The sequence below is a fragment of the Python bivittatus genome, unplaced genomic scaffold, assembly GCF_059951505.1.
Source record: "Python bivittatus isolate LINGU-HERP-01145 unplaced genomic scaffold, Pbiv_v1 ctg000220_np1212, whole genome shotgun sequence".
NCBI lineage: Eukaryota > Metazoa > Chordata > Lepidosauria > Squamata > Pythonidae > Python > Python bivittatus.
In genome coordinates this window covers 9478997-9499607 of record NW_028277048.1, presented here as the reverse complement: position 1 = coordinate 9499607, position 20611 = coordinate 9478997, and the positions used below count along the sequence as shown (strand labels likewise).

Sequence of the window (20611 nt, the reverse complement as noted above, 5' to 3'; positions counted from 1 at the left end):
CTATGCAACTATTCTTAGAGAACACCTTAAGTAACTTAAAGAGATTTTTAAAAGTGAAGAAAAGTGGATTAAGCGGCGAGATTGAGCCCTATTAAAAAAAAAGAAGGGGGAGAAAATTTTTCTTTTCAACTTTCCCTTTTTAGTGGAATTGATAAGATGTTTTTCTTTTAAAAAAAAAATATTTTTAACTGGATTGGCTTTCTCTTTTTAATATTCAATAACTCTTTATTTTAAGCCTTTTTTTTTTTACTAAGATTTCTTTATTGTTATAAGAAATTTATATTTTTTTTTTTGACTTTGAAATGGGGAAAGTGGAGTTAAGAGAAAGTAAATGAAAGAAAGTTGCACTGCCATCTAGAGGCTCGATTTAGTGCTTTCTTTTTTCATTGTGACGCACGCTCAAGGACTCTGTGCTTTCTAAAAAGATAGTGGGATGTGCATGTTTATACAGGTGCCATCCGTAACTATAAACAAGAAAGTGAGTTGAAAGCGATTTTGAAAATATTAAGATGGAAAGTTTGAGCTAGTCACAAGAGCCTTGATTAGTGGCAGTAGCTCTTTTTTCTGCTAGAAGCTCTGCTTTGCTCTCTATTCCCCCCCCAGATGGATTTTTTTTTTTTTAAAGAGGCTTAGCCTTTCCCTTCTTTTCCTTTTCTTTTTATTTTTCTTTTTTTTTTTTTCTCCTTTTGCTTCTTTTTTTCTCTTATTTTTGGCAAGAACAAAGATAAAGAATCCTTTGACTCAATGAAGGTTTATCAAGATAACAGACTATACGAGAAACACAATGCAGAAAAAGATCTTTAAACTATTGAGGATGACTATAAAAAATTGGAAGAAGAGCTGCAGAAATTCTCAAAAAAAAAAAAAAAGAAAAAGAAAAAAAGATATTAAAGCTAAAATGGACTTAATTAAATATAAACCGGGATCATTGGAAAAGGAAGAAATAGTACAAGAAATCAGAAACATTAAACAGAATTATTGTGAGGCCTATAATCTGAGAATTAAAAGGGTTAATCAATTGATAAATGAAGAGAGACAGATTTGTTCTTGGCACTGAGGGTGAGAAAAAGATTATACAAGATCATAATGGAAAATTGTACTAAGAGAATGCACAAAAAGAAGAAGTAAAACAATATTGAAAGAAACTACTGGAGATGTTTAAAGAAAAAATCAGGGGAATACAACAATGATGGAACTGATAGAAGCTTCCAAAAGCAGAATGTTCAAAAGGACATTTATTATTGCTTTCTCTTATCCAATAATATAGAAAAAGGAATGAACAGTTAGATATCTTGGCATATTGAATGAAAAGGGTGAACTCAAAATTATGCAAGCGCTAGAATAAAGTATAAATCTGAGATATATAGTTAAAAATTGTATAACATGTAGTGAAGAATCTGGTTAGAACTGTAACCTGGTTAGAACTGTAATTGATACTGTAACTGATATTGGTTAGAACTGTAACTTTTAAGAACTGGAAAAATTAAAAAGTACCTATGCAGGAGGAAGTTATTGAAAATTATGGAATGTGCAGAGATGAGTTAAACTGAGATTTGAAACTAGAGTAAGAAGATAAGTAATTTTATTTGACACGGGATTTGCTTTTATTAATGATTAGATGAGAAAATATAGTAATCTAATAGATTAGGAAATTTTATAATAGAAATTTGATATTAATTATTATATATATACACATATAATAGATAGATGGAAATGTATTACTAATCCTATTGAAAGTTAAAATTTTTTGTAATATATGATTTTATAGATTAGCTATGAATGATTAATAATTGTTAATTGATAAGTATACAAGTATATTTTGAATAGATGATATGAGAATTTAAGATTATGAAAGGGGCACCAACGAGTTTAACTGGTTGACACACGGTATAAAATGGAAGATGCTTTTTTATGCCTTTTTATGTTTTTGTTTGTTCATGTTTGTTTTGTGTTTGTTGTAAAAATAAAAAAAAACATTATAAAAAAAAAAAGATTTATACTTATGCATAATAGGGGTATAGCATGGTGATGCACACGTATTCATTAACTGAGTTAGTTAGTGGTGTGGTGAAAATAACCAAAGATTGACTGCCTGGGAACAGATTGCTGTCACTTGTAGACTTAGTGAGATAGGACTGTTTTGGTTTGGTTTGGGTTTTTTGGAGGGGGGAGCTTGACAGGGGGAAGCTAAAAGTCTGGATCTACCTAGATATGAATGGCTTTCATTCATAGGATTCCTATTCAGTTCTGTGCGGTGAAGTAAAACTTCCTGCGATTAGCAAGAATTGGTGGAGGGGGGATGCTAATTAGGAAAATTATGGCCTCCCCTTGCATTTTAAAGCTTCTTCTAGGGGAAACTCCCAGAGAAACATTGCATAGGTTGTTTGGAAACTAGACCTAAACTAGTCCTGCCCACCAAAAGTGAGGAGCTCTCTGTATGGATTCTGTTCAGCGGGTCTCCTTTCTTTATTGGTGCTTTGATTGATTTAAAAGCAATTCTGCCCCACCTCCCTGATACCACATTGGGTGCTCAGAGTGGCTCCAGTTGCCTTTGCATCTTTTTGTATCATTTATTAATCAACCAGATGGAGAAAACAAAAACAATAAACCAAAGGAATGGCAGATTGTAACAAGCCAAAGGAGCGAAATAGGCTACTGCTTGTATAGTCTGGCTGGCCTCAACTTGTTCTTCCATCCTGTTTTTCCTGGCAATTTCCTCGTGGGGAGACCTGCTCGTATATGAAGAGTTGCTGTCCAGTTTCCATGGGGCATCCTTGAAAAGCAGTATGTTTAGGAATAGTCTTCTTGGTGGCTGTTCTGTGCATTCTACCTTTAAAGGTGACCTGGCGCAAAGAGGGTTAGATGTGGCTGTTCTGACTACATATCCATTTCTTCTAGGGGCTGAGCTTCCATTTGGCTGCTGTGCTGTTGTCACTCGGCTTCATCACTTACATTGAACATGGTGAGTAATTCACAGCTGCTTCTCTCCTGCTGAGATGTTCCCCTGCCCTGCCCTGCCCTGCCCTGCCCATATTCTGATTTCTGTGCCAAAGCAAGTCAAATCAAATACTATTTTATATCTTTAATTACTGCTGCTAAGAAAGAAAAATTCTTCATTCTTAAAAAAGAATTAAGATAGCATCCAATGAAACATATTCCTTAAAAAGATGGGGAAAAGCATTCTTCTAATATTCATACTAGCAAGGCTTGGGTCAATAGGTGAGTTTTCAACCAGCACCTAAAAGATGTGATGATAATGCCCCACTCCTCCCCTTCCCCACAATTTCAGTGGGAAGAGCATTCCAGAGTGTGGGCACCACCACCACAAAAACTTGTCTGTGGGTAGTTACCAGATTTAATGTAGCACCTTTTGGTGTCTGTAGCAGGACCTCCCTTTGATTATTATTAGATTTTTATCCCACCCTTCTCTCTCTCTCTCTCTCTCTCTCACACACACACACACACACACACACACATATCTGTATCTTTATCATCTAATACTCCGTCCTCCTCCTATTTTCCCCACAACGACAACACTGAGTTGGGATGGGCTGAGAGAGAGGGAATGGCCCAAAGTCACCCAGCCGGCTTTCATGCCTAAGGGAGGCCTAGACTCACCATCTCCTTCTTTCTAGACCAGCACCTTCACCACTACACCAAACTGGCTCATTGACCAACCGGGTCTATACCTAACTATCCTGAAATGACATGAATGACAAATGTCACTTTGCAGTTCTGTGTACAATCTGTGGCAAACCTTGGGTTTCTGCATTTTTCCCTCCATTTGGGAGGGAAAGGATATTCACTGCTCCTGTCGCAGCAAGTAACAAATTGGAACGCTGCATTGAATCCTAATGTAGGAAAGCTGTTTGGTACAAACATTCCTTAGTTAATCAAACCAAGATATAAGAGCCAAATCTTGGACAGCTCTGAGCACAACTTTGCTTGCCTTATACATGCTGGTTTCCATCTAGTTCTCAGAAAGAGGTTGTCTATCATCTTCGATGCCTGCATACTCTCCAAGAAGTGCCAGCCAGGATGTTCACATCGCCACAGCACGGTAAGTTTGTGCTTAAACCCCAAGGGGGCAAAGTCCCCTTTTTTTACCTCCAGAGCAATGTTCTAGCACCCTGTTTCTCAACCTTGGCAACTTGAAGATGGGTGGACTTCAGCTCCCAGAATTCCCCAGCCAGCCATGGGGGTTGAAGTCCACCCATCTTAAAGTTGCCAAGGTTGAGAAACATTGTTCTAGGATGAGGTGGGAATCTTTGGGTTATAGGGCTGCCTATGGCCCTTGGCTTCATTTTACAACTCGTCTGCAAGAGATCCATTCAGACTTCGATTGCTCGTTGTCTCTCCTTCCAATCCAGCAGAGAGGAAAAGCAGTGTAAGAGTAAATATTCCCACCCCTGTTCAACTCTGGCCCCGCCCACTCCCTGCTTCAGCCCTGTGCCCCGCAGCCTTCAACCGATTGTGCCAAGGTTTGCCTTCTGCCATCCTTTGGGTCTAGCAACAATACTCGGCCTTCCTGTTCCCAAAATCCCTTTTAACTCTCAGGTCTGGAGACCATGGAAGCCTGATGCAACAAGACGACTTGTGGCTTCTTACAGTGAAGCCTCCCAACTAGGCTGTTTGTGTGTATGTGTGTGTGTGGGGGGGCAGAATCCTGCTTGTGTGGACTGAACTTCTGATGCTTCTTCTGCTGCTACAGAATCTCGGGGTTCGTCTCCTCAACCTGCTTTTTGGGGCTCTTGCCATCTTCCACTTGGCCTACCTAGGCTCATTGTTTGACATGGATGCAGATGACTCTGTGGAAGAACAGGTGAGGTATCCAGGATGGGGGTGAATGGCAGAATAGCAGTTTTATGTGATACCTGTGCTGGCCATATTTTTAGGAGCGGTCCTAAAAAAAAAAAAAGTACAGGTAGTCTTTGTTTAACGACTGCCTCATGGAGTAATACAGTGATGAAAAAGTAATTTTGCGGCCTATCCTCACATTTATGACCTTTGCAGGTCTGTAAAGCAAAGGAAAGCTGAAGTAAGATCATAAGAACAGTCCTGGTTTCACTTAGCGGCTGCTTTGCTTAACGAGCAAGTTGCTGGTCCCAATTGTGGTCGCTAAACAAGGACTACCTGTATTACCTGAGAAACCCCATACTCCTTTATTTTAATCTAACTGTCCCTGATGTAATACTGTTTGGATGTGGTATATAACAGCTAATCTCATCTCCTATCTGCATGAGGATGACAGCAGATTTAGGGACTGTCCACCAGGGCTTAATGAAACAGGTCTTTCCCTGCAAATTCAGAGGAAAACAGAATCAACTCTGATCTGCCTTTCTCATGACGTCTGAAGCCAGATCAAAGCTAAGGCAATACGTCCTTGCCATGCTCTGGTAGAACAGACAATGACAGTATTGAATTATGGTGGGCATCATCACCATGATCCAGACCACAGACAGGTACAGGTAGTCCTCATTTACCAACGGTAATTGGAACCAGGAACTCCATTGCTAAGCGACACAGCTGTAAGGTGCAATGTCACATGACCACACTGACTCACATTGGCAGTTCCAGTAGTCCCAGTTGCTGTTAGGCGAATCCCACATGGTCACACCATCCTGCAGTCATGGGATTGCCATTTGCAACCTCCTGCTGGCTTCCCCATTGACTGCTTGTTGGAAGCCTGCAGTGAAGGTTCCAAATGGCGAACCTTTGACTGCGGGATGCTGCAACATTGTAATTGCAAGCTGGGCGCCAAGCACCCAAATCACAATCATATGACTGTGGGGATGCTGTAATGGCCACAACTATGAGGACCCGTCATTAAGTCCCCCTCATTCAGTGCCGTTGTAACTTCAAATGGTCGCTGAATGAGTGGTTGTTCAATGAGGACTACCTGTAATTAAAAAAGTGGGGGGGAGGAAGTGGAGTGCTTTTGTGAAGCTTTCTGTTGCCACCCAGGCCACCTGTCTGAGTTAAAACTTTTCATTTTAGAGCATTGTTTATGCTCCACACTGGAGCACAAATTACAGCCACTTGGGCTGAGTGTTGCTCCCTTTCTGTATGGTTCACATATAAAGCAAGCAAGCAAACTAGATAGCTTGCTTCCCCCAATGTCCCATCTATATGAACAATTGTGTATTTCATTCCCAGTGCTTAATGCTTAGTTTCCTTTTACATGCTTAGACTATTCCCTCCTGACACTTTCTCCTTTTACTTTCCAACTGCTCACTCTTTAGCCAAGAACAGTGTTTGTTATTCAGATGTAAATAAGTTATGTAAAATTAAGTCAATGTTCTGCAGCCCCCACCCCCAAGGCCAACTCTCTTTCATGGAAGGCTAGAATAAGGTAATGCCCTTGTTTTGCCTAATTTTGCTTGTGGCAGCCAGCGATGGGGAAACAAGCATCTACCAAGGATGCTGCTGTTAATGAGATAATCAGATCCTTGTTTATTACTTGTTTAAGATCTCACTGGGCATTGCTGGTACCTGTTGAAGTTTATCTTCATTGTCCTGAGGGATAGAAACTAAAGAACAGTAATAGCGATAGCAGTGGCAGAAAAAGGAAATCCCACAGCACAATCATGGAAATAGAGAAAAAATCCCTTGAGAAAGGCTCAGCCTTTCTGAACGTCAGTGGGTTGGACTTCAGTGCCCATCATCCCCAGTTACGCCTGGAAATTACCAGGTTGACAACCGACTTAGGGGAGCTTGCCTGTGTCAGAAGAATAGACCTGCTTATTTATTTGGAAGGAGATTGCCTAAACACTTCCCTGCCTGAATGAAATCCTCTCCACCATCAGGAGTTGTCTATACTTGATGTCTGACTTGGCTTGATGTGCTGCTTTTCCCTCCAGGGCTATGGCATGTCTTACACCATCCACAAATGGTCTGAACTGAGCTGGGCCAGCCACTGGGTGACCTTCGGGTGCTGGGTCTTCTACCGCCTCATCAGCTGAAGCAGGACCTGCATGTGGACTTGAGGAGATGGAGCAGGGAATGGGTGGAGAGGCAGAACTGAGGGCCTCCTCACCTTCAAGAACATTGGATGCCCACCATCGCCTTGAGTGCCCTGGACGCTGACTGATTACTTTTTCTTCTGGGATGCTGATGGAGGGAAGGGGCTCCCCAGCAGTTCAGTTGTGCCCCATACTGTGGGCATGTCCTGATCCACTTTGCCCTGAGGGGGGAGGAACATGCAGTACAACATCCCATGGTTGAGAGCCAAGATAGTCTCCGGAATACCTATAAAAAAACCTCTTCTTCCTTTTCCCACATGGTCTGGACTGCAGCATTCATAATACTCTTCCATTGGCTGCCTGGGGCTTGTGGGAGGTGTTATCCAGAGGGCACCAGATTGCCAGTTCAGATCTTGTACAGTAACAATACCTCTGTCCCTGGCTCTCTGAGAAATAGCCGGCTCCTGCCAGGTCCTTTTTAGTGCTCCCTCTAGTGGCCATTTGAAGGACCTGCACCAGCTTTCCCCTCCCCTCTGAATGATTTTTATTGCCTCACTCAGTGCATGTTTTGCCTCTTTTTGCTCTCTTGTGGCTGCAGGTGGGAGCTGCACCCACTGCTCCCGCGGTACCCCTTATTCCTCCTTATGGGGTTCTGTCTTTTCTGTAAAGTCTGATGATTAGCCGACGGGAATCACGATTCTTTAAACTGCATTGAAGATCCAGTTGATTATCTTTAAAAGTAGGGCAGTTTGTGTAGATGTAGTAGCTTTTTCTGTTTTGCTTCTAAAGCCCTTGGATTTTTCAGACAATCATAGCAGAAGTGTTGTTGAGGCCATGGAGAAGAGGGCTGGAAAGACTGGGAAGGGGGCAAGCAATTCTAAATGGGCTGAACCTTCTGAAATTTTCACGATCAGAATCTATGGAATTCCTGTTCATTCCAATTCTTTTCCACTATGATATGGACCAGAAACTGGTGGCATTTTCTTAATCGGAGTGTAGCTGCTCAGGATACTTAATTCAGTGCCAAATTCTGCGCAGAAGCGTAAACTACACCAGTTGTAGCATACAATTATTTTGGATTGATTAATCTGGAATAATCCTTGCTCCATGGTTCCATGCATATATCGTGGATAAAGCTCCCACTAGGTGTTTTTAAAACAAAGAGGGCAGGGAGAGGAGAACCATTGTGCCTTCTTGCCATATGTTACCTTCCCTTCTTTGTGAATAGATCAAAAGGTTATTTGAGTGGGTTGGGGTCCCCCCATCTCTGTCATGCAGTTACAAGCTAAGGATTGCATTGTTTCCTCTTTCACTAACTCACCAATAATCCCGTGGCAGGATCTGCCCTGAAACGCATATGAGCTGTTTAGGTGATACACTTCCTGTTAGAAATACCACCCATCATTGCAGCAAAGCATTAGCCTTTCACCTGCTTTTGTCAAGAGGAGGCAAGATCAAGACTGGGAACAATAGGATCAGAACATTCAACATGGTCAGTGCCTAATAATGGAAAGTTGGAACATTGGAACAATTCTCTAACTCACTTCTCCTGGAAAGGAAAGCTAAATACAGACAAGCCTTTAATGTGGTACTATGGAATTCACTTATCCCAGTTTGCAGGCCCAGCAGAAGGAGGAGGTAGAAGGCACTGGACCATTCCAGGGGTGAGGAAAGGGGTCCTTTTTGAAAATGCCACTCTTCTTTTTTAAGCTGCGTGTACTTTTTAAAACCTGCAAATAGCAATGAGCCCAGGGGGGAATAAGCTGTACTTTTAAAGTGGTGGGGTACACGTCCAATGCAACCTGGAGCAGTGCAATTTCTTCTTCTACCTCATGGGGCATCGATAAGGCAGATCTAGCCTGCAGAACGAGCGGGTGGAGATAGGTTTCTGGTGCTGCGTGATTTCGGATGGCTTAGGAAGGCTTGATGCTGACCAGCCAGATGGAGAAGACGTGCTACAGAAGGCGCCACGTGGAGTTTTCTCCAGTTTAAAAAGTAATTATTGAGTTTTTGTATGTTTGGAGGGCCGTGTTCTGGAGGTCTTGTAGAGTCACCAGCAGAATGAGTTCAGATAGGACAGGTGAGACACTTAAGGCATCTGACTCATTACTGGGCAACAATATATGTTCTGGCATATTGAAAGTAAAGAGTTTCGTGAGAAGCTGACTATCAACTTTTCCCTAATGTGCTAGTTTATTATGTGCGTTGCCATTTTTAAAGGGGGGGGGTTAGAATGAAAACAACTGATCCACACACCACCTACAAATGGAAGTATTAGTTTTTCCTCCCTATCCGGATGTCCCCCAGAAGCATTGGACTAAAGATCTCCTCCCACAACATTAATCTCCTGGCCGAAATACAATACAACAATAGGGAAGCTTGTATTGTGGTCTGGGTTTAGACCATCTTCCTCTTTCCTTTCTCTTTACCTTACTCTTTTTCCTTGCCTTTGTAAGGGAGCAGAGTAAATTTGCAACCAGATGCAAAAAAAAAAAAAAAAGTCCAAGAGAACATTTCAGCAGATCATGCTTGTTTTGTGTGACATTAAATATCGGTTCATGTTGAGCCTCTCTCTTCCATCCAGCTGCCAGAAGCCCTGGATCCAGATTCCTTGTAGCTTTTGTTTATCTGCTCATTCTCCTTTGGTTTTGGAGGAATCAAGACTGTGGAAATATCATCTAGCTCCATTCCAAGTCTCCCCATGGACTAAAGTATGACACTGTTAAATCCCAGGATATATCTTCTGCCCCTTGCCTTGGTGAGGTAGAAGATGCCATGTACCGTATGTAGAGTATAAAAAAAGGGTGTTCTTTTTAAAATGCCTTTGATTTGTTTATGAAATAAATATTCTGTGGAAACACAAGGGCAGTTTTCTGGTGCCTTATGTGTTTATAGATTTGTATGTTTTCCTTTTGAGAAGGGTTGGTATGGAGCGTGGATATTAAAGAAGGGTGAGTGGAATAGAACAATTATATTCAGATAAATGGTGGTCAGGAAGTACAGCTTTACGGGACATAGCTTCCCCATTCCAGCAATGAATAACGAGTAATTTCTCTTCAAAAAGCATTATTTTGCACCAGGTTATGCAATGCTTATTTATTTATTTATTTATTTATTTATTTATTTATTTATTTGATCAATTTGTAAAGCCACCCATCTCAACAAGTGACTCTGGGCGGCGAACAATAGCAAGTAGAATAAAATCAATTACATCCTGAATGCAAAAATTAAATACAAAAATTAAGATACACAGCAGCCGAGAAGAACAACAATCACTGAAAGAGGTTGCTATCGGCACTCTGCCACTAGGCTTGAAGAAAATTAATACAGGATCTATATTTATTTTTCTCATAACAGATGTCAGTTATAGGCATGCCTAGAACCATTATGCTAGCATGACTGCCCAAATTGTGCTGTTGGTTATAAGCAGCCTGATTTCCTTGAAAAGCTAGGAAAGGTATGTATTTTTATAGTCAGCCTTTAAAAAAATTCCTGCTGCTTGGTTTCTGAGTACAGAGAAGAACAATCAAGTGCCAATACCTGCTGAGATGTAAAAAGCTAGAATAAGCTGAAGTTAGACATGATTATGGCAGATGCTATTTGTTTGAATCCATGCTGTTGTATAACCAGGTGTCAAATAGGCTGGACTTCTGGTTTTCAGAGCAAAAGAGGAGGTAGGGATAAAGAACGAAATCTTCCCTTTTCCTCCCTTGCTTCCATTTCACTCGTCTGTTTCCCCAGATGTTTGCCGCCTTAGCTGGGAAGGGACAGGGTGGGCCTCCTTAGCTGCATTTGAGGTCTGATGTTTCTGAGACAGGCCCAACATCCCCAAGTGAGCGCCAGGGCTGAGCAGGAACTTTAAACCAACTCTCCTCTCGATGGCCCTTTCTTCCGCAAGGAAGTTTTCCTGCATTTAGGGGTATCACAAGGCAAGCCCTATCCTAGAGGGCAACTCTAGCAGCCCCAGAAGGCCACCCCACAAACAAGCTCACTCCCCACCAGTGTAATGGAGGTAATTTCTTCTGCTATTATTAGCTGTTATGTTTCAATTTAGGGCTATTCCAACTATTCATTAGTTTATTTGCAGACAAGGAGAAGGGGGCAACAAACCCAAGGTTTAGACATCGTAAGTGTCATTTTTAAAAATTAGTCCATGAGTCAAGATTCAACTATTGTGGTTGATACTCACAAAAAGTCATTCTCTGTGCTGGAAAACACATCTTTCCCAAAGTCCTCTTGGTTGGGCTGACACCAATCTAGGATTCTGTTTGTGGAATAGGCTCTTTAGGATTGTGTATAGCTTAATCCTGTCTGGAAAAATCTGCTCTACAGATGAGACCTGTCCACCCTCTAGAGGAAAACCCCAAGCCTGAGAGCAGATCCATACTGTTGAAATATTGGGACTCTAACCATTTCTTTTATCTATCGGATGCATTCAGGAATTCGTGGCAGGTGAAGAAAGTTGGACTTGGCCCTGTTGCCAAGACACCCATCTTAGCCTGTGTCAATGATTAATGCAGTGACTAATGATGGGAAAGGAGGAAGTTATTGGCTGGGCGGGATGGTACCTGTCCCAGTGAGAAGAAAATGGCGCGTGACCCAAACTGCTCCCTTGTCAGCGATCAATTACCTTTGTCATCCGAGATCTTCCAAGGTGAGGATGGGGAATTTGTGGAAAGCTGTAGCCTGGACAAGTTGAGGTTCTGGTAATGAATGGTGAAAGATGGCCAGAAGGCAGAATAAAGACACCATCCAAAGTTCCCCACAGTTTAGCCTCATAAATACAGTTTTGCCCATCATGGCCAAGTAATAGAGTTCTGATCAATGCAAAGTCTCTTTTTGTTATGCCCAAGTAAGCCTGCTCTATTTTGGATTAGAAGGAAGGGCTTCAGGACAATATGATTTACAACAGGAATTAGAAACAGAGATTCGAAATTGCCCTCGTTATCTCTCTGAACTACATCTGCCTGTCTCCCACAGTTATCAATGCTCAGATCTGGATTTTCTTAATCCCAGTGTTCCTGGGTCTTGTGCAAGTTGGCCTCTTTCTGGAACAAACAGGCTTCTTCTTGCGTCATGGCAAGAGTTCCCATCGCAACAGCGTCTTACTTTGGATCTTGGGAGTTTATCCGGTAAGAATGAGGAGAAGAAATCCTGTGATTTTAATCTCTTAGGTTTAACTTCCCCCACTAAGCATGCAGCCTTGAACGTAAGGCTTACAAAACCCACTGAACTCCATAAAAGTATGATTAGAATTAGGCCGTTAAGTTGAGATGTTCAATATATTCAGGGCCATCAAGCCTCACCCAGCTGGCTAAGATCAAAAAGCAAGAATGACACAGACTTTCATAAGATGTTTTTAAAGCTAGAATTAGGAATAAACCCAGAATCTTGGAAACTACAAGAGGAATTTCCAATCCTCTTGACTTCATTAAGGTGGAGATTCTTAGGACCTTTTGAACAATTTCTTTCTATGTTTCTTGCCACCTGGACTTAGTCCCCATTTATGGGATAAGCTACCAATAGACTCCACTTCTATCTCATGACTATTTGTGTCTAACAATCCTTCTATTACTTTCCCAATCTCACCACAATCTTTCATGAGAGCCAATCCAAGAATTGTTGGTACCTACATTTGAAAATCCGGAGGGCACCACAGTGTCACCCACCCCACGCCAGCAGCGTGTTTCTGGTTCATATTCAAAGCACTCACCATACAGGTCCCTTTGTTCTGGTAACAAAGTGCCTTATTATAGCTGTTTCCACAATGTGTTGCAGTAAAATGTCACATAACATCTTGAAGGCAGCTTTAGTATGGCATCTAATTTTCACACACTAGAATTCATTTAATTAGAGACAAAGTGAGATCCTAATTTTATATACGGATATATGAGAAATGCTGAGGTTCAATGGCAATGAAGAGGTTGGTATTTTTCTTTTTTTTCTTACTGTGACCATTCAGTTCAAGCTTAAATGGAGGCAAAGTAAGCACTATGATCATTAACAGAACAGCAGTGGCTTCTAATACAACTGGGACACATCACAATGCTGTGAAATTCACCATAGATCTTTTCCTATAAATCAGTGTTTCTCAACCTTGGCAACTTTAAGATGTGTGGACTTCAACTCCCAGAATTCCCCAACCAACATGAAGTCCACACATCTTAAAGTTGCTTAATTTGAAAAACACTGCTCTAAATAAACTTGACTTGCCACATACTGTACTTTCACATTTTATTGTATTTTTTCCTCTAGATCTCTACTCTTAAAGTATGTATACAGAGTGAAAGTTAACACTTTAAGCCCTGATTAAATCTACTGTGTCTGCTAAGTCATTCTGGCTCTTTCCAGAGATGTGGGAACTCCAATAACTACATGCTGGTTGTGACTTATAGGAATTGAAATCCAACCTATGTGGAGGGCATCAAGTTGGGGAAAATTTACCCTTTTAAATTAGTGCTATTAAAATCCCCAAAGCTACTTGTAATTTTCCATCATCTTTAACCCATTTCACTATCCACAATCATCAGTGTAGAGAGAGCATAATGCATAAACAAAAAAATGATTGCTAAATAAAAGCAGTTAAACCAATTATAATCTATCATACTGTTTAGCTGAGCTTTTTCTAACCTGCTGCTGTTTAGATATGTTAGGACTACAGCTCCCAGCATTCCAAGTTAGCTTGGCTCCCAAAATAGGACTCCTGAGAGTTCTAAACTCAGCACATCTGGAGATTAAAAGTCAGGAAAGGTTGGTTTAGTAAATCTGTGACAGCAGCTGTCACAAGCAAGCTCCTTTTTGGTAGGGTTGCACCAGAGCATAACTCAAGATCACTCCACATAATTTAATCAAGAAAAATTACTGCTATGTCATACGCACTTCCTTACATACAGGCCACGATCCAGCTCTTCTTGCGAAAGATCATTCATCAACAGCCACTTCTTTACAAACTTACGCCAGTTGCTGCCGGAAGATAGGATAATGGCCTTTGCTTATAGTGACAAAGTCGTCATGGCAGACTTTTCTTTCAGTGCTAAATGTAACAGTCCTCGACTTGGGGCAATATATCTCTGAATACCAGTTGCTCAAGCTGGAGGGTGAAAATATCACATTGTGGCATAACAGAATGTGTGAATTCAGCCTAGATGCTCATCTCTTTTGCTAGGTAGAGTGGCAATCGTAAAAGAAGAGTGGAATCTAATATTTAGGAGTAATCTTGGGAGTGGGAGATTAGGTTGTCTTGCTGGCTGGAGACAAGTTACAGTTTCAGCAAGGTACAAATCTGTCCTTATCTATCTTCTCTTCCAACAGGCATTCAGCCTCACCTCCCTCATCAGCTTGTTCATCCCTCGAGCTTCCTTTGTCTGCAACTTTGTGGCCTCCATGTGAGTTTCTCTGCAGGGGACAATGAAGGGGGAGGGGGAGAAATGATGCAACAAACTTGAGCTATGCCACAACTTCTGCTCCAACTCCTCAAAGGAGATGCTGTATTAACAGCTTTCACCCTTGAAAACAGATGCAAAGAACGCTGACGTTCTAACTGCAGGCATTGAATTGTGCTGTGTTGCTTCTGGGCTAGACCTTGTGATGGTGTGCTCCAAATTTCACTCTCGATCCTTTACAATAAGAGCAGGGAACTGAATCCAAACAAAGCCTTAGATTCCCACTCATTTCCCCTGCACCCTTTGTACACTGGAAAATGTGGATGGAAAGACCTCTTCCTCTCCCTGAAGCCCCATCCATTGTCCAGCACATAGAAGCTGCCATCTCCATAAGAAAGACTCTGACTCTGAGAGTCAAACTAGCTTCCATGAGTCCCATGCCGCCTCCTTCAATGCAGGCAACTGAAGCACAACCAACATTTGTCAATGCTCTTAGGCCACCCTCCCTTATCTTGGGCACCCTCTAGAAGTGTGGTTCAACTCTTAGAATTCCCTAGCCAGAAACTATTGGTGAGAATTCTGGAAGGTACTCAGTTTTTCAAAGGCTGACCTCTGTGCAATGCTTGCAATCATTGTCTCTCAGTGGCTCCACTCATCCTTTGCCTTTCTTTGAGGCGTGGGGTGGAAGCAGCAGATTTCTGCAAGAGGAAACTTGCTTGGTATGAGTCCCCTGGCCAACCTGGCAGGTCAGATTAGGCTTGGAAACCAATGGTTCTCCAACCCTAGTCAAGAGTACCCTTTCCCAACCTTAGCCCTTCCTAATGTGTTGGACTACAGCTCCTATCACCCTTAACTATATTACTCCTGATAGTTATTGCTCATCAGATCTGGAGAGTGCCATGTTGAGAAGGGCTGCCCTTGTCTATTGGCCTTCAACTGGAGGGTTGTGACTCACCATGATATTGCTTATCTGGGCTAAGCCTTGTGTGTGTTTCTATCCCACAACAGAACACCTCCAACTGCGTGCTTGCGTTAAAGGTGGTTCTGCCTCTGAGAAGGCTGAAAACCACTGCTCTCAAGAACAGAAAGAAAAGCTAGCTGCTTTATGAGAAGGGCAACTGTTTGTCCACAATTTTGGACAAATTTTGTATCTTTTAACTGACAGGGGCTCTTCGGGGTCTCCAAAAAGACAGACAGCTGATTTACTGACATTACAGCTGCAGCAACTGATTCTCTGCAAGTCCCTATTTGAAACTCAGTAATTGTCAAATCTTTTGAGTGCAAAAGCCAGGGTCTCCAGAGGGACTCTGCATCTACTGGGAAGTCTCTGATCCCTGAGTCTTGGGATAAGAGGCTTTCAAGGAACCTGCAAAGGCTACCTTTCCAAGTGAAGAAGGGATATGGGGCTTAATTTTCTATCCCTAGCAACCTCAGCTGTGTTAAGGTCACTCAGGGTGGGAAAGGTGGCTATCCATGCATTAATATCTCTGCAGTCATCCAACTTGTGTGCATGTAAATATGAACCCTGCTTACATGTAGCCCATTGCGGCCAAAACAGGTTGTTTACTGCTGATTTTGCTGAAGAAGCTTGAGACGTTCTGCATGGAAAGCATCTGCTCTCTAACTGAACAACAATCCTTTTGATTTTTATTTAACATACATAACAATAAAGTTTATGGCTGGAAGTGGCCATTTAGATGATAGAGTCCAATCCCTTCTCCATATTAATGTCTTTCTTACTTTATCTGAAAAAAGGTGCATGTGGATCAATATTCACTTGAAATTAGTAATTGGGTCTCAAATGGACCCACCACCAGTCAGTCATCCCAGTATTTTAGTCTTCATTGGAAACTGTGTATTATAGGGTGGGGTCTCTCTTAGCCTTGAAAATAGGCACAGCAGCAGAAGTTGTAGAGTTCCATTCCAACCCTCAGCCTGCCATGTCAACCTTCGTGACAAATACTGCTTGTCAATGGTATCATATTTTCTGCTTTCAAAACGGGCAGCAGTGTATTGAAGTAAGTGTTGGAAATAAGCAGTCCACATTTCCGGCTGGTATCCCTGGGAAGCCAAACAGGCCACTCAGATCAGCTTTTCTCCCCCTCCTATCTAGTGTAGTTTTTATGTAATCTCCGCTTCCTGTTGCTGTAGCTACCACTCCATCACCCTCTGGAAGTTCCTCGCGTTGATCCGAGACTTCTTTGGTGGCTCAGAACGCATGGTCCAGCAACTGGCCGGGCAGCGGGTTTCTCCAAATCCTTTTCCGTGCTGCTGCTGTTGCTGCCTTCCTGAGATTGCTGTCAACCGGTAAGCGCCAACTTTAACCTTCTTTAGTTTTTCTGCTCTTTATAGTGTAGCAAACCCTCTTTGACCTTCTTCTCACTGTCTCCCTCACCCTCCCTGGCAGAGCAAGCTTACGATGTATGACTGTGGCAGTGTACCAGCTCTCTCTCATCCGCAGCATCCTCTTCTTCATCACCCTTATTCTCTGGACTGACGATGAATATGACTACGGCGATGTGAGTAATTGGGCCCCTGAAATTCATAGTCAGTGAACAAAATATATATTCCCGTTAAGTACAGAATGATCAAGCGGCATTTCCATGGATAGTTTTCTTGGAAATCATTTCTTCATCTTAGATGTTTGGCTGACGATAGGCATTTCCATTGGACTGAGGTGACTGGAAAGGATGTGGTATTATGGTGGTACCTCGGGTTACGAACGCCTCTGTTAACGAACTTTTCGGGTTATGACCAGCTCCAGCCGCAAAAATTTACCTCGGTTTGCAAACTCCGCCTCAGGTTACAAACCGGATCCGCGGCCATTTTCCCTCCCGTGACATGGTCCGCGGCCATTTTTCCGCCCCTGACACATGGTCCACGGCCATTTTCCGCCCCTGACACGTGGTCTGCGGCCATTTTTCCACCCCTGACATGTGGTCCACGGCCATTTTCCACCCAACACGTGATCCGCGGCCATTTTTCCGCCCCTGACACGTGGTCCGCGGCCATTTTTCCGCTCCTGACACGTGGTCCGTGGCCATTTTCCGGCCCTGACACATGGCCATAGGGAGAGGGACTCTCCCTCCAAGCAATAGCCGCCTCCCTGTCCTCCACGCCAGAATGGATTAATGGTAATTACAGTGAACCTTATGGGAAAATTTGCTTCAGGTTGCAACCAATTCAGGGTGCGACCAGAGTCAAGGAACGAATTAAGTTCGTAAACCGAGGTACCACTGTACCTCTTCTGGAGCAATGAAGCTCATCTTGGTTATCACCAGGGCTGCATGAACTTGGCTAAACAAATCAACCTGAGATCAGCTACGCTTCTATGCAATGGAAATATATATTATTGATATTATGCGTAATGTATATCTCATTTTGAAAGTAATGTATACAATTGAGAAGTATGGATTGCAACAAAATGTTGCAGTGTCGAAAGCTCCTCTTCAAGTTACTCCATTGCATCCCTTCCTGTATTAGTAAATCTGCATCCTAAGGTCATCCCAAGGATGTTCAGCCCTTATTGAACTTTTTCAATAAAAAACGTTGAGCAGTCCAAAGAGCAATCCAAAGACGGTGAAGAAGGACGGACCCACGCGGGCTCAAGTGGCTGATTTTGCAATTGTTCAAACAGTATTTAGCTCCAGTAGAAAGCTAAACAAAACAAATCCAACCTTAGGATCGATTTTCTGCTTAGATATATTAAACAGTTCTGTATAACCAATGCTTTTAATAGTCTTAGCAGGCTAATGTTGGAAAAGCAGAAGTCTTTTCTTACAGAATCACTGCGCACAATATCCTAGGGTTGCTCTGGAGAGATAACATTCAGGAACTTGATCTTTCTTAAGCCAAGAGATTTTCAGCATGCCTTTCAAATTCAGGAGGGTTGAAACCAACCTACCCATTTCTGCGGGCCGTGTCTGAGAAGAGCCTTAGCATCTCATGACTTTTTCTCTTCCAGGTGGGCTACACCTATCCCAATTCATACATCAATGCCATTATAGGCATCTCCACCTTCCTCTCCTTCTATGGCTATTTGCTCTTTTACAAGGCCACCAAGCCATCCCTCGAGGGCTACAGCCTGCGCTCCAAGTTTGTCTGCATCATTTTGGTTCTAGTCCTTTGTGGGCTGCAGAGCGGAATCCTGGAAGCGATGGGGGCCGTCGGTGCCATTCCTTGCAGCCCACCTCTTTCACCTGTCACCCGCTCCCAAAGTAAGTCATCTTTACAAGGCACGTGCTTTAGAAGTGGAACGGGTGGACACAGAGATGTCTTTCTCATAATACCGCAGCAAACAACCTGCAGAGACTTTTGCAACTGGCCAATTCAGACTTTCGGCCAGAGTGTTCTGTGCACGGCTGGTTGCAGTGTAGGGTTATTTTTTTTCTTAGTAGTTGCAAAACGGGGAGCCTAGACATGACACATGAGCAAGAAAAAGAGCTTGTGAACAATAGTTGAGTCTGGCTTGTTAGCACAGGAACCGTGAAGCATGACTTCCTTGCCTAAACGGAGGCGCACTCTCTCAGCCACTTTGCTTTGTGCAAGCTTCTGTGTTAGCTTGCCTCGTAACCTGGAGTTGCAGAAGAGGACTCTGGAGGTTCAATTCTGTTTCATTCCAAAGACTGTGTAGGTGCCTGCCCCGTGATTAACAGTTCAAGAGTGCAGCTGAAGCCTTCAATCTTTCAAAGTTACACTGTGTATATCACCTTTTTTGCTGAATTTGTTCTAGTTTTATTTGTTCTACAAATAGAGAAGTTCTGCAAGACAATAGGGCCCCTCTTGGTCTTTTCTGTTTTCCTTAGGCACTGCCCACACATTTTCAAAAGTATTTTTGCAGCTATTTTACAAAAAGGAAGCTGACTTTTGCACCTGTTGCTCCATTTTCAGCATTTGTGCAAAATCAAAACATATAGACCAGTTTTCCTCAACCTGGTTTCCTCCAGTGCTGTGATTATACTGCTAGGGACCTGGAAGATCAACATGTAACATCATTTCTGTAGGCTACCCTATTTTCAAACTTCTCTTTTGCCTTTCCAGTGATCTACTACTATGCTTTGGCCATTGAGATGTTCTTTATTGGTGTATTTGCCCATCATTCTTTCCGAAGAGTTGAACCTTGTTTGGAGGCTCAACAGGTCATCCACCATCAAGCCTCCCAGACCCAGGAGAGCCCATCTGGTCGTTGTAGCCCTGCTGATGGTATATCTGTGGAGGGAACAAACCCCAGCTACATCTGTGATGAGGCTTTCTGTACAATTGAGCATTCTCCCCTGGACCACTTTGATTTCACTGTCAAGGAGCCTGTGAACAGAAAGCAGCAAAGTTGGGGACTTGGCTGCCAGAGAGTGGGAGCCCTGAAGGCAGGGGAACTTAAGTTAAGCCTACAACAAACTGGAACTGAAGCATCAAGTGAAATCCAAATTCATTCCCAGGTTGGCAAAATGGATGCAAATGGAGCCTCTGCTGTATAGCCACCATCTTTAGAGAATGGAGAACACAGCAACAGCTGGATTCAGAAGGATGCATGATATCAAGGCATATAGACTGGGGGGCACTGAACTCCAGGTATGACTAGACTAGAATGTGCACCTGTGTGAAGATCTGCCCAGAAAAATAATCTTGTGGAAGATTTCAGTGGTTCTGTATTAGGTGGGGAACCTTTGTTCTAGCCATGGCTAAACTGCCTCAGGGGTAGACTGAGGAACTACTGGTAGGCAGGTTGGACATGTGGGGAAAACAGAACCATTCTTCTTCTTCCTGTAACACCCTCCCATCTTTATTCTTCTCCTTTTTCTCTTACTCTTTCTGGAAGCCTAACCTGTTTTCTTGTGGAGAACCTTTCAGGTGGCACAGGACATTAGGGTGAAAACCACCCCTGTTCAATTTTACAACTCTGCAGAACTCACCAGACTAAAATGGTTGGCACTTCATGGCTTCATGCACTGTACAAACCCACAATGGGAAAACCCAGGAATTCAGATTTAATCTGAAAACTGTACTTTTGTATCTGCTTTGTTTAAGAAAAAAATTAGCAAACAGTCCATGGTCAGTATAATTAAGCTGGGAGTGCTTAAAACAGGCTAAGCAAGAGAAATTAGGAACATCTGATAAATTCATGAAGAATGTTGCTGACTTAAAAGGTTTCCACCACAAGACGCTCCAAATATCTTCTTGGAACCTGTTAAGTTAGTTAGTCTAAGAAAGTCCCCTTTACAGCTATGCAAGACTTTCGGGAGCGGGGGAGGGAGGGGAGAAATCTAGGCA

At 42.6% G+C, this 20611-nt stretch overlaps 2 protein-coding genes across 7 annotated transcripts in view; both read left to right on the top strand.

Annotated features, from left to right (window-relative positions):
• Positions 1 to 10798, top strand: part of PORCN (porcupine O-acyltransferase) — a 28424-nt gene extending 17626 nt beyond the window's left edge. For 3 of the 6 annotated variants that reach the window (XM_088137840.1, XM_088137839.1, XM_088137838.1), the window contains exons 12-15: positions 2899 to 2962; positions 3975 to 4060; positions 4712 to 4822; positions 6861 to 10797. In XM_088137840.1, the coding sequence (XP_087993966.1) occupies positions 2899 to 2962; positions 3975 to 4060; positions 4712 to 4822; positions 6861 to 6962 (363 nt within the window). In that variant the 3' untranslated portion in view covers positions 6963 to 10797. Of the gene's footprint in view, positions 1 to 2898; positions 2963 to 3974; positions 4061 to 4711; positions 4823 to 6860 lie in introns of all 6 variants that reach the window. The other 3 variants (XM_088137837.1, XM_088137843.1, XM_088137842.1) reach the window with 2 other exon arrangements.
• A 139-nt stretch (positions 10799 to 10937) lies between these two features.
• On the top strand, positions 10938 to 20480 carry LOC103050218 (organic solute transporter subunit alpha-like). The gene is made up of 7 exons (XM_015888157.3): positions 10938 to 11616; positions 11943 to 12094; positions 14274 to 14347; positions 16496 to 16651; positions 16752 to 16863; positions 18309 to 18561; positions 19385 to 20480. Exons 1-7 carry the CDS (start codon positions 11550 to 11552, stop codon positions 19816 to 19818), a joined length of 1248 nt encoding a protein of 415 aa, XP_015743643.2. The 5' UTR covers positions 10938 to 11549; the 3' UTR covers positions 19819 to 20480.
• Positions 20481 to 20611: the final 131 nt, after the last annotated feature.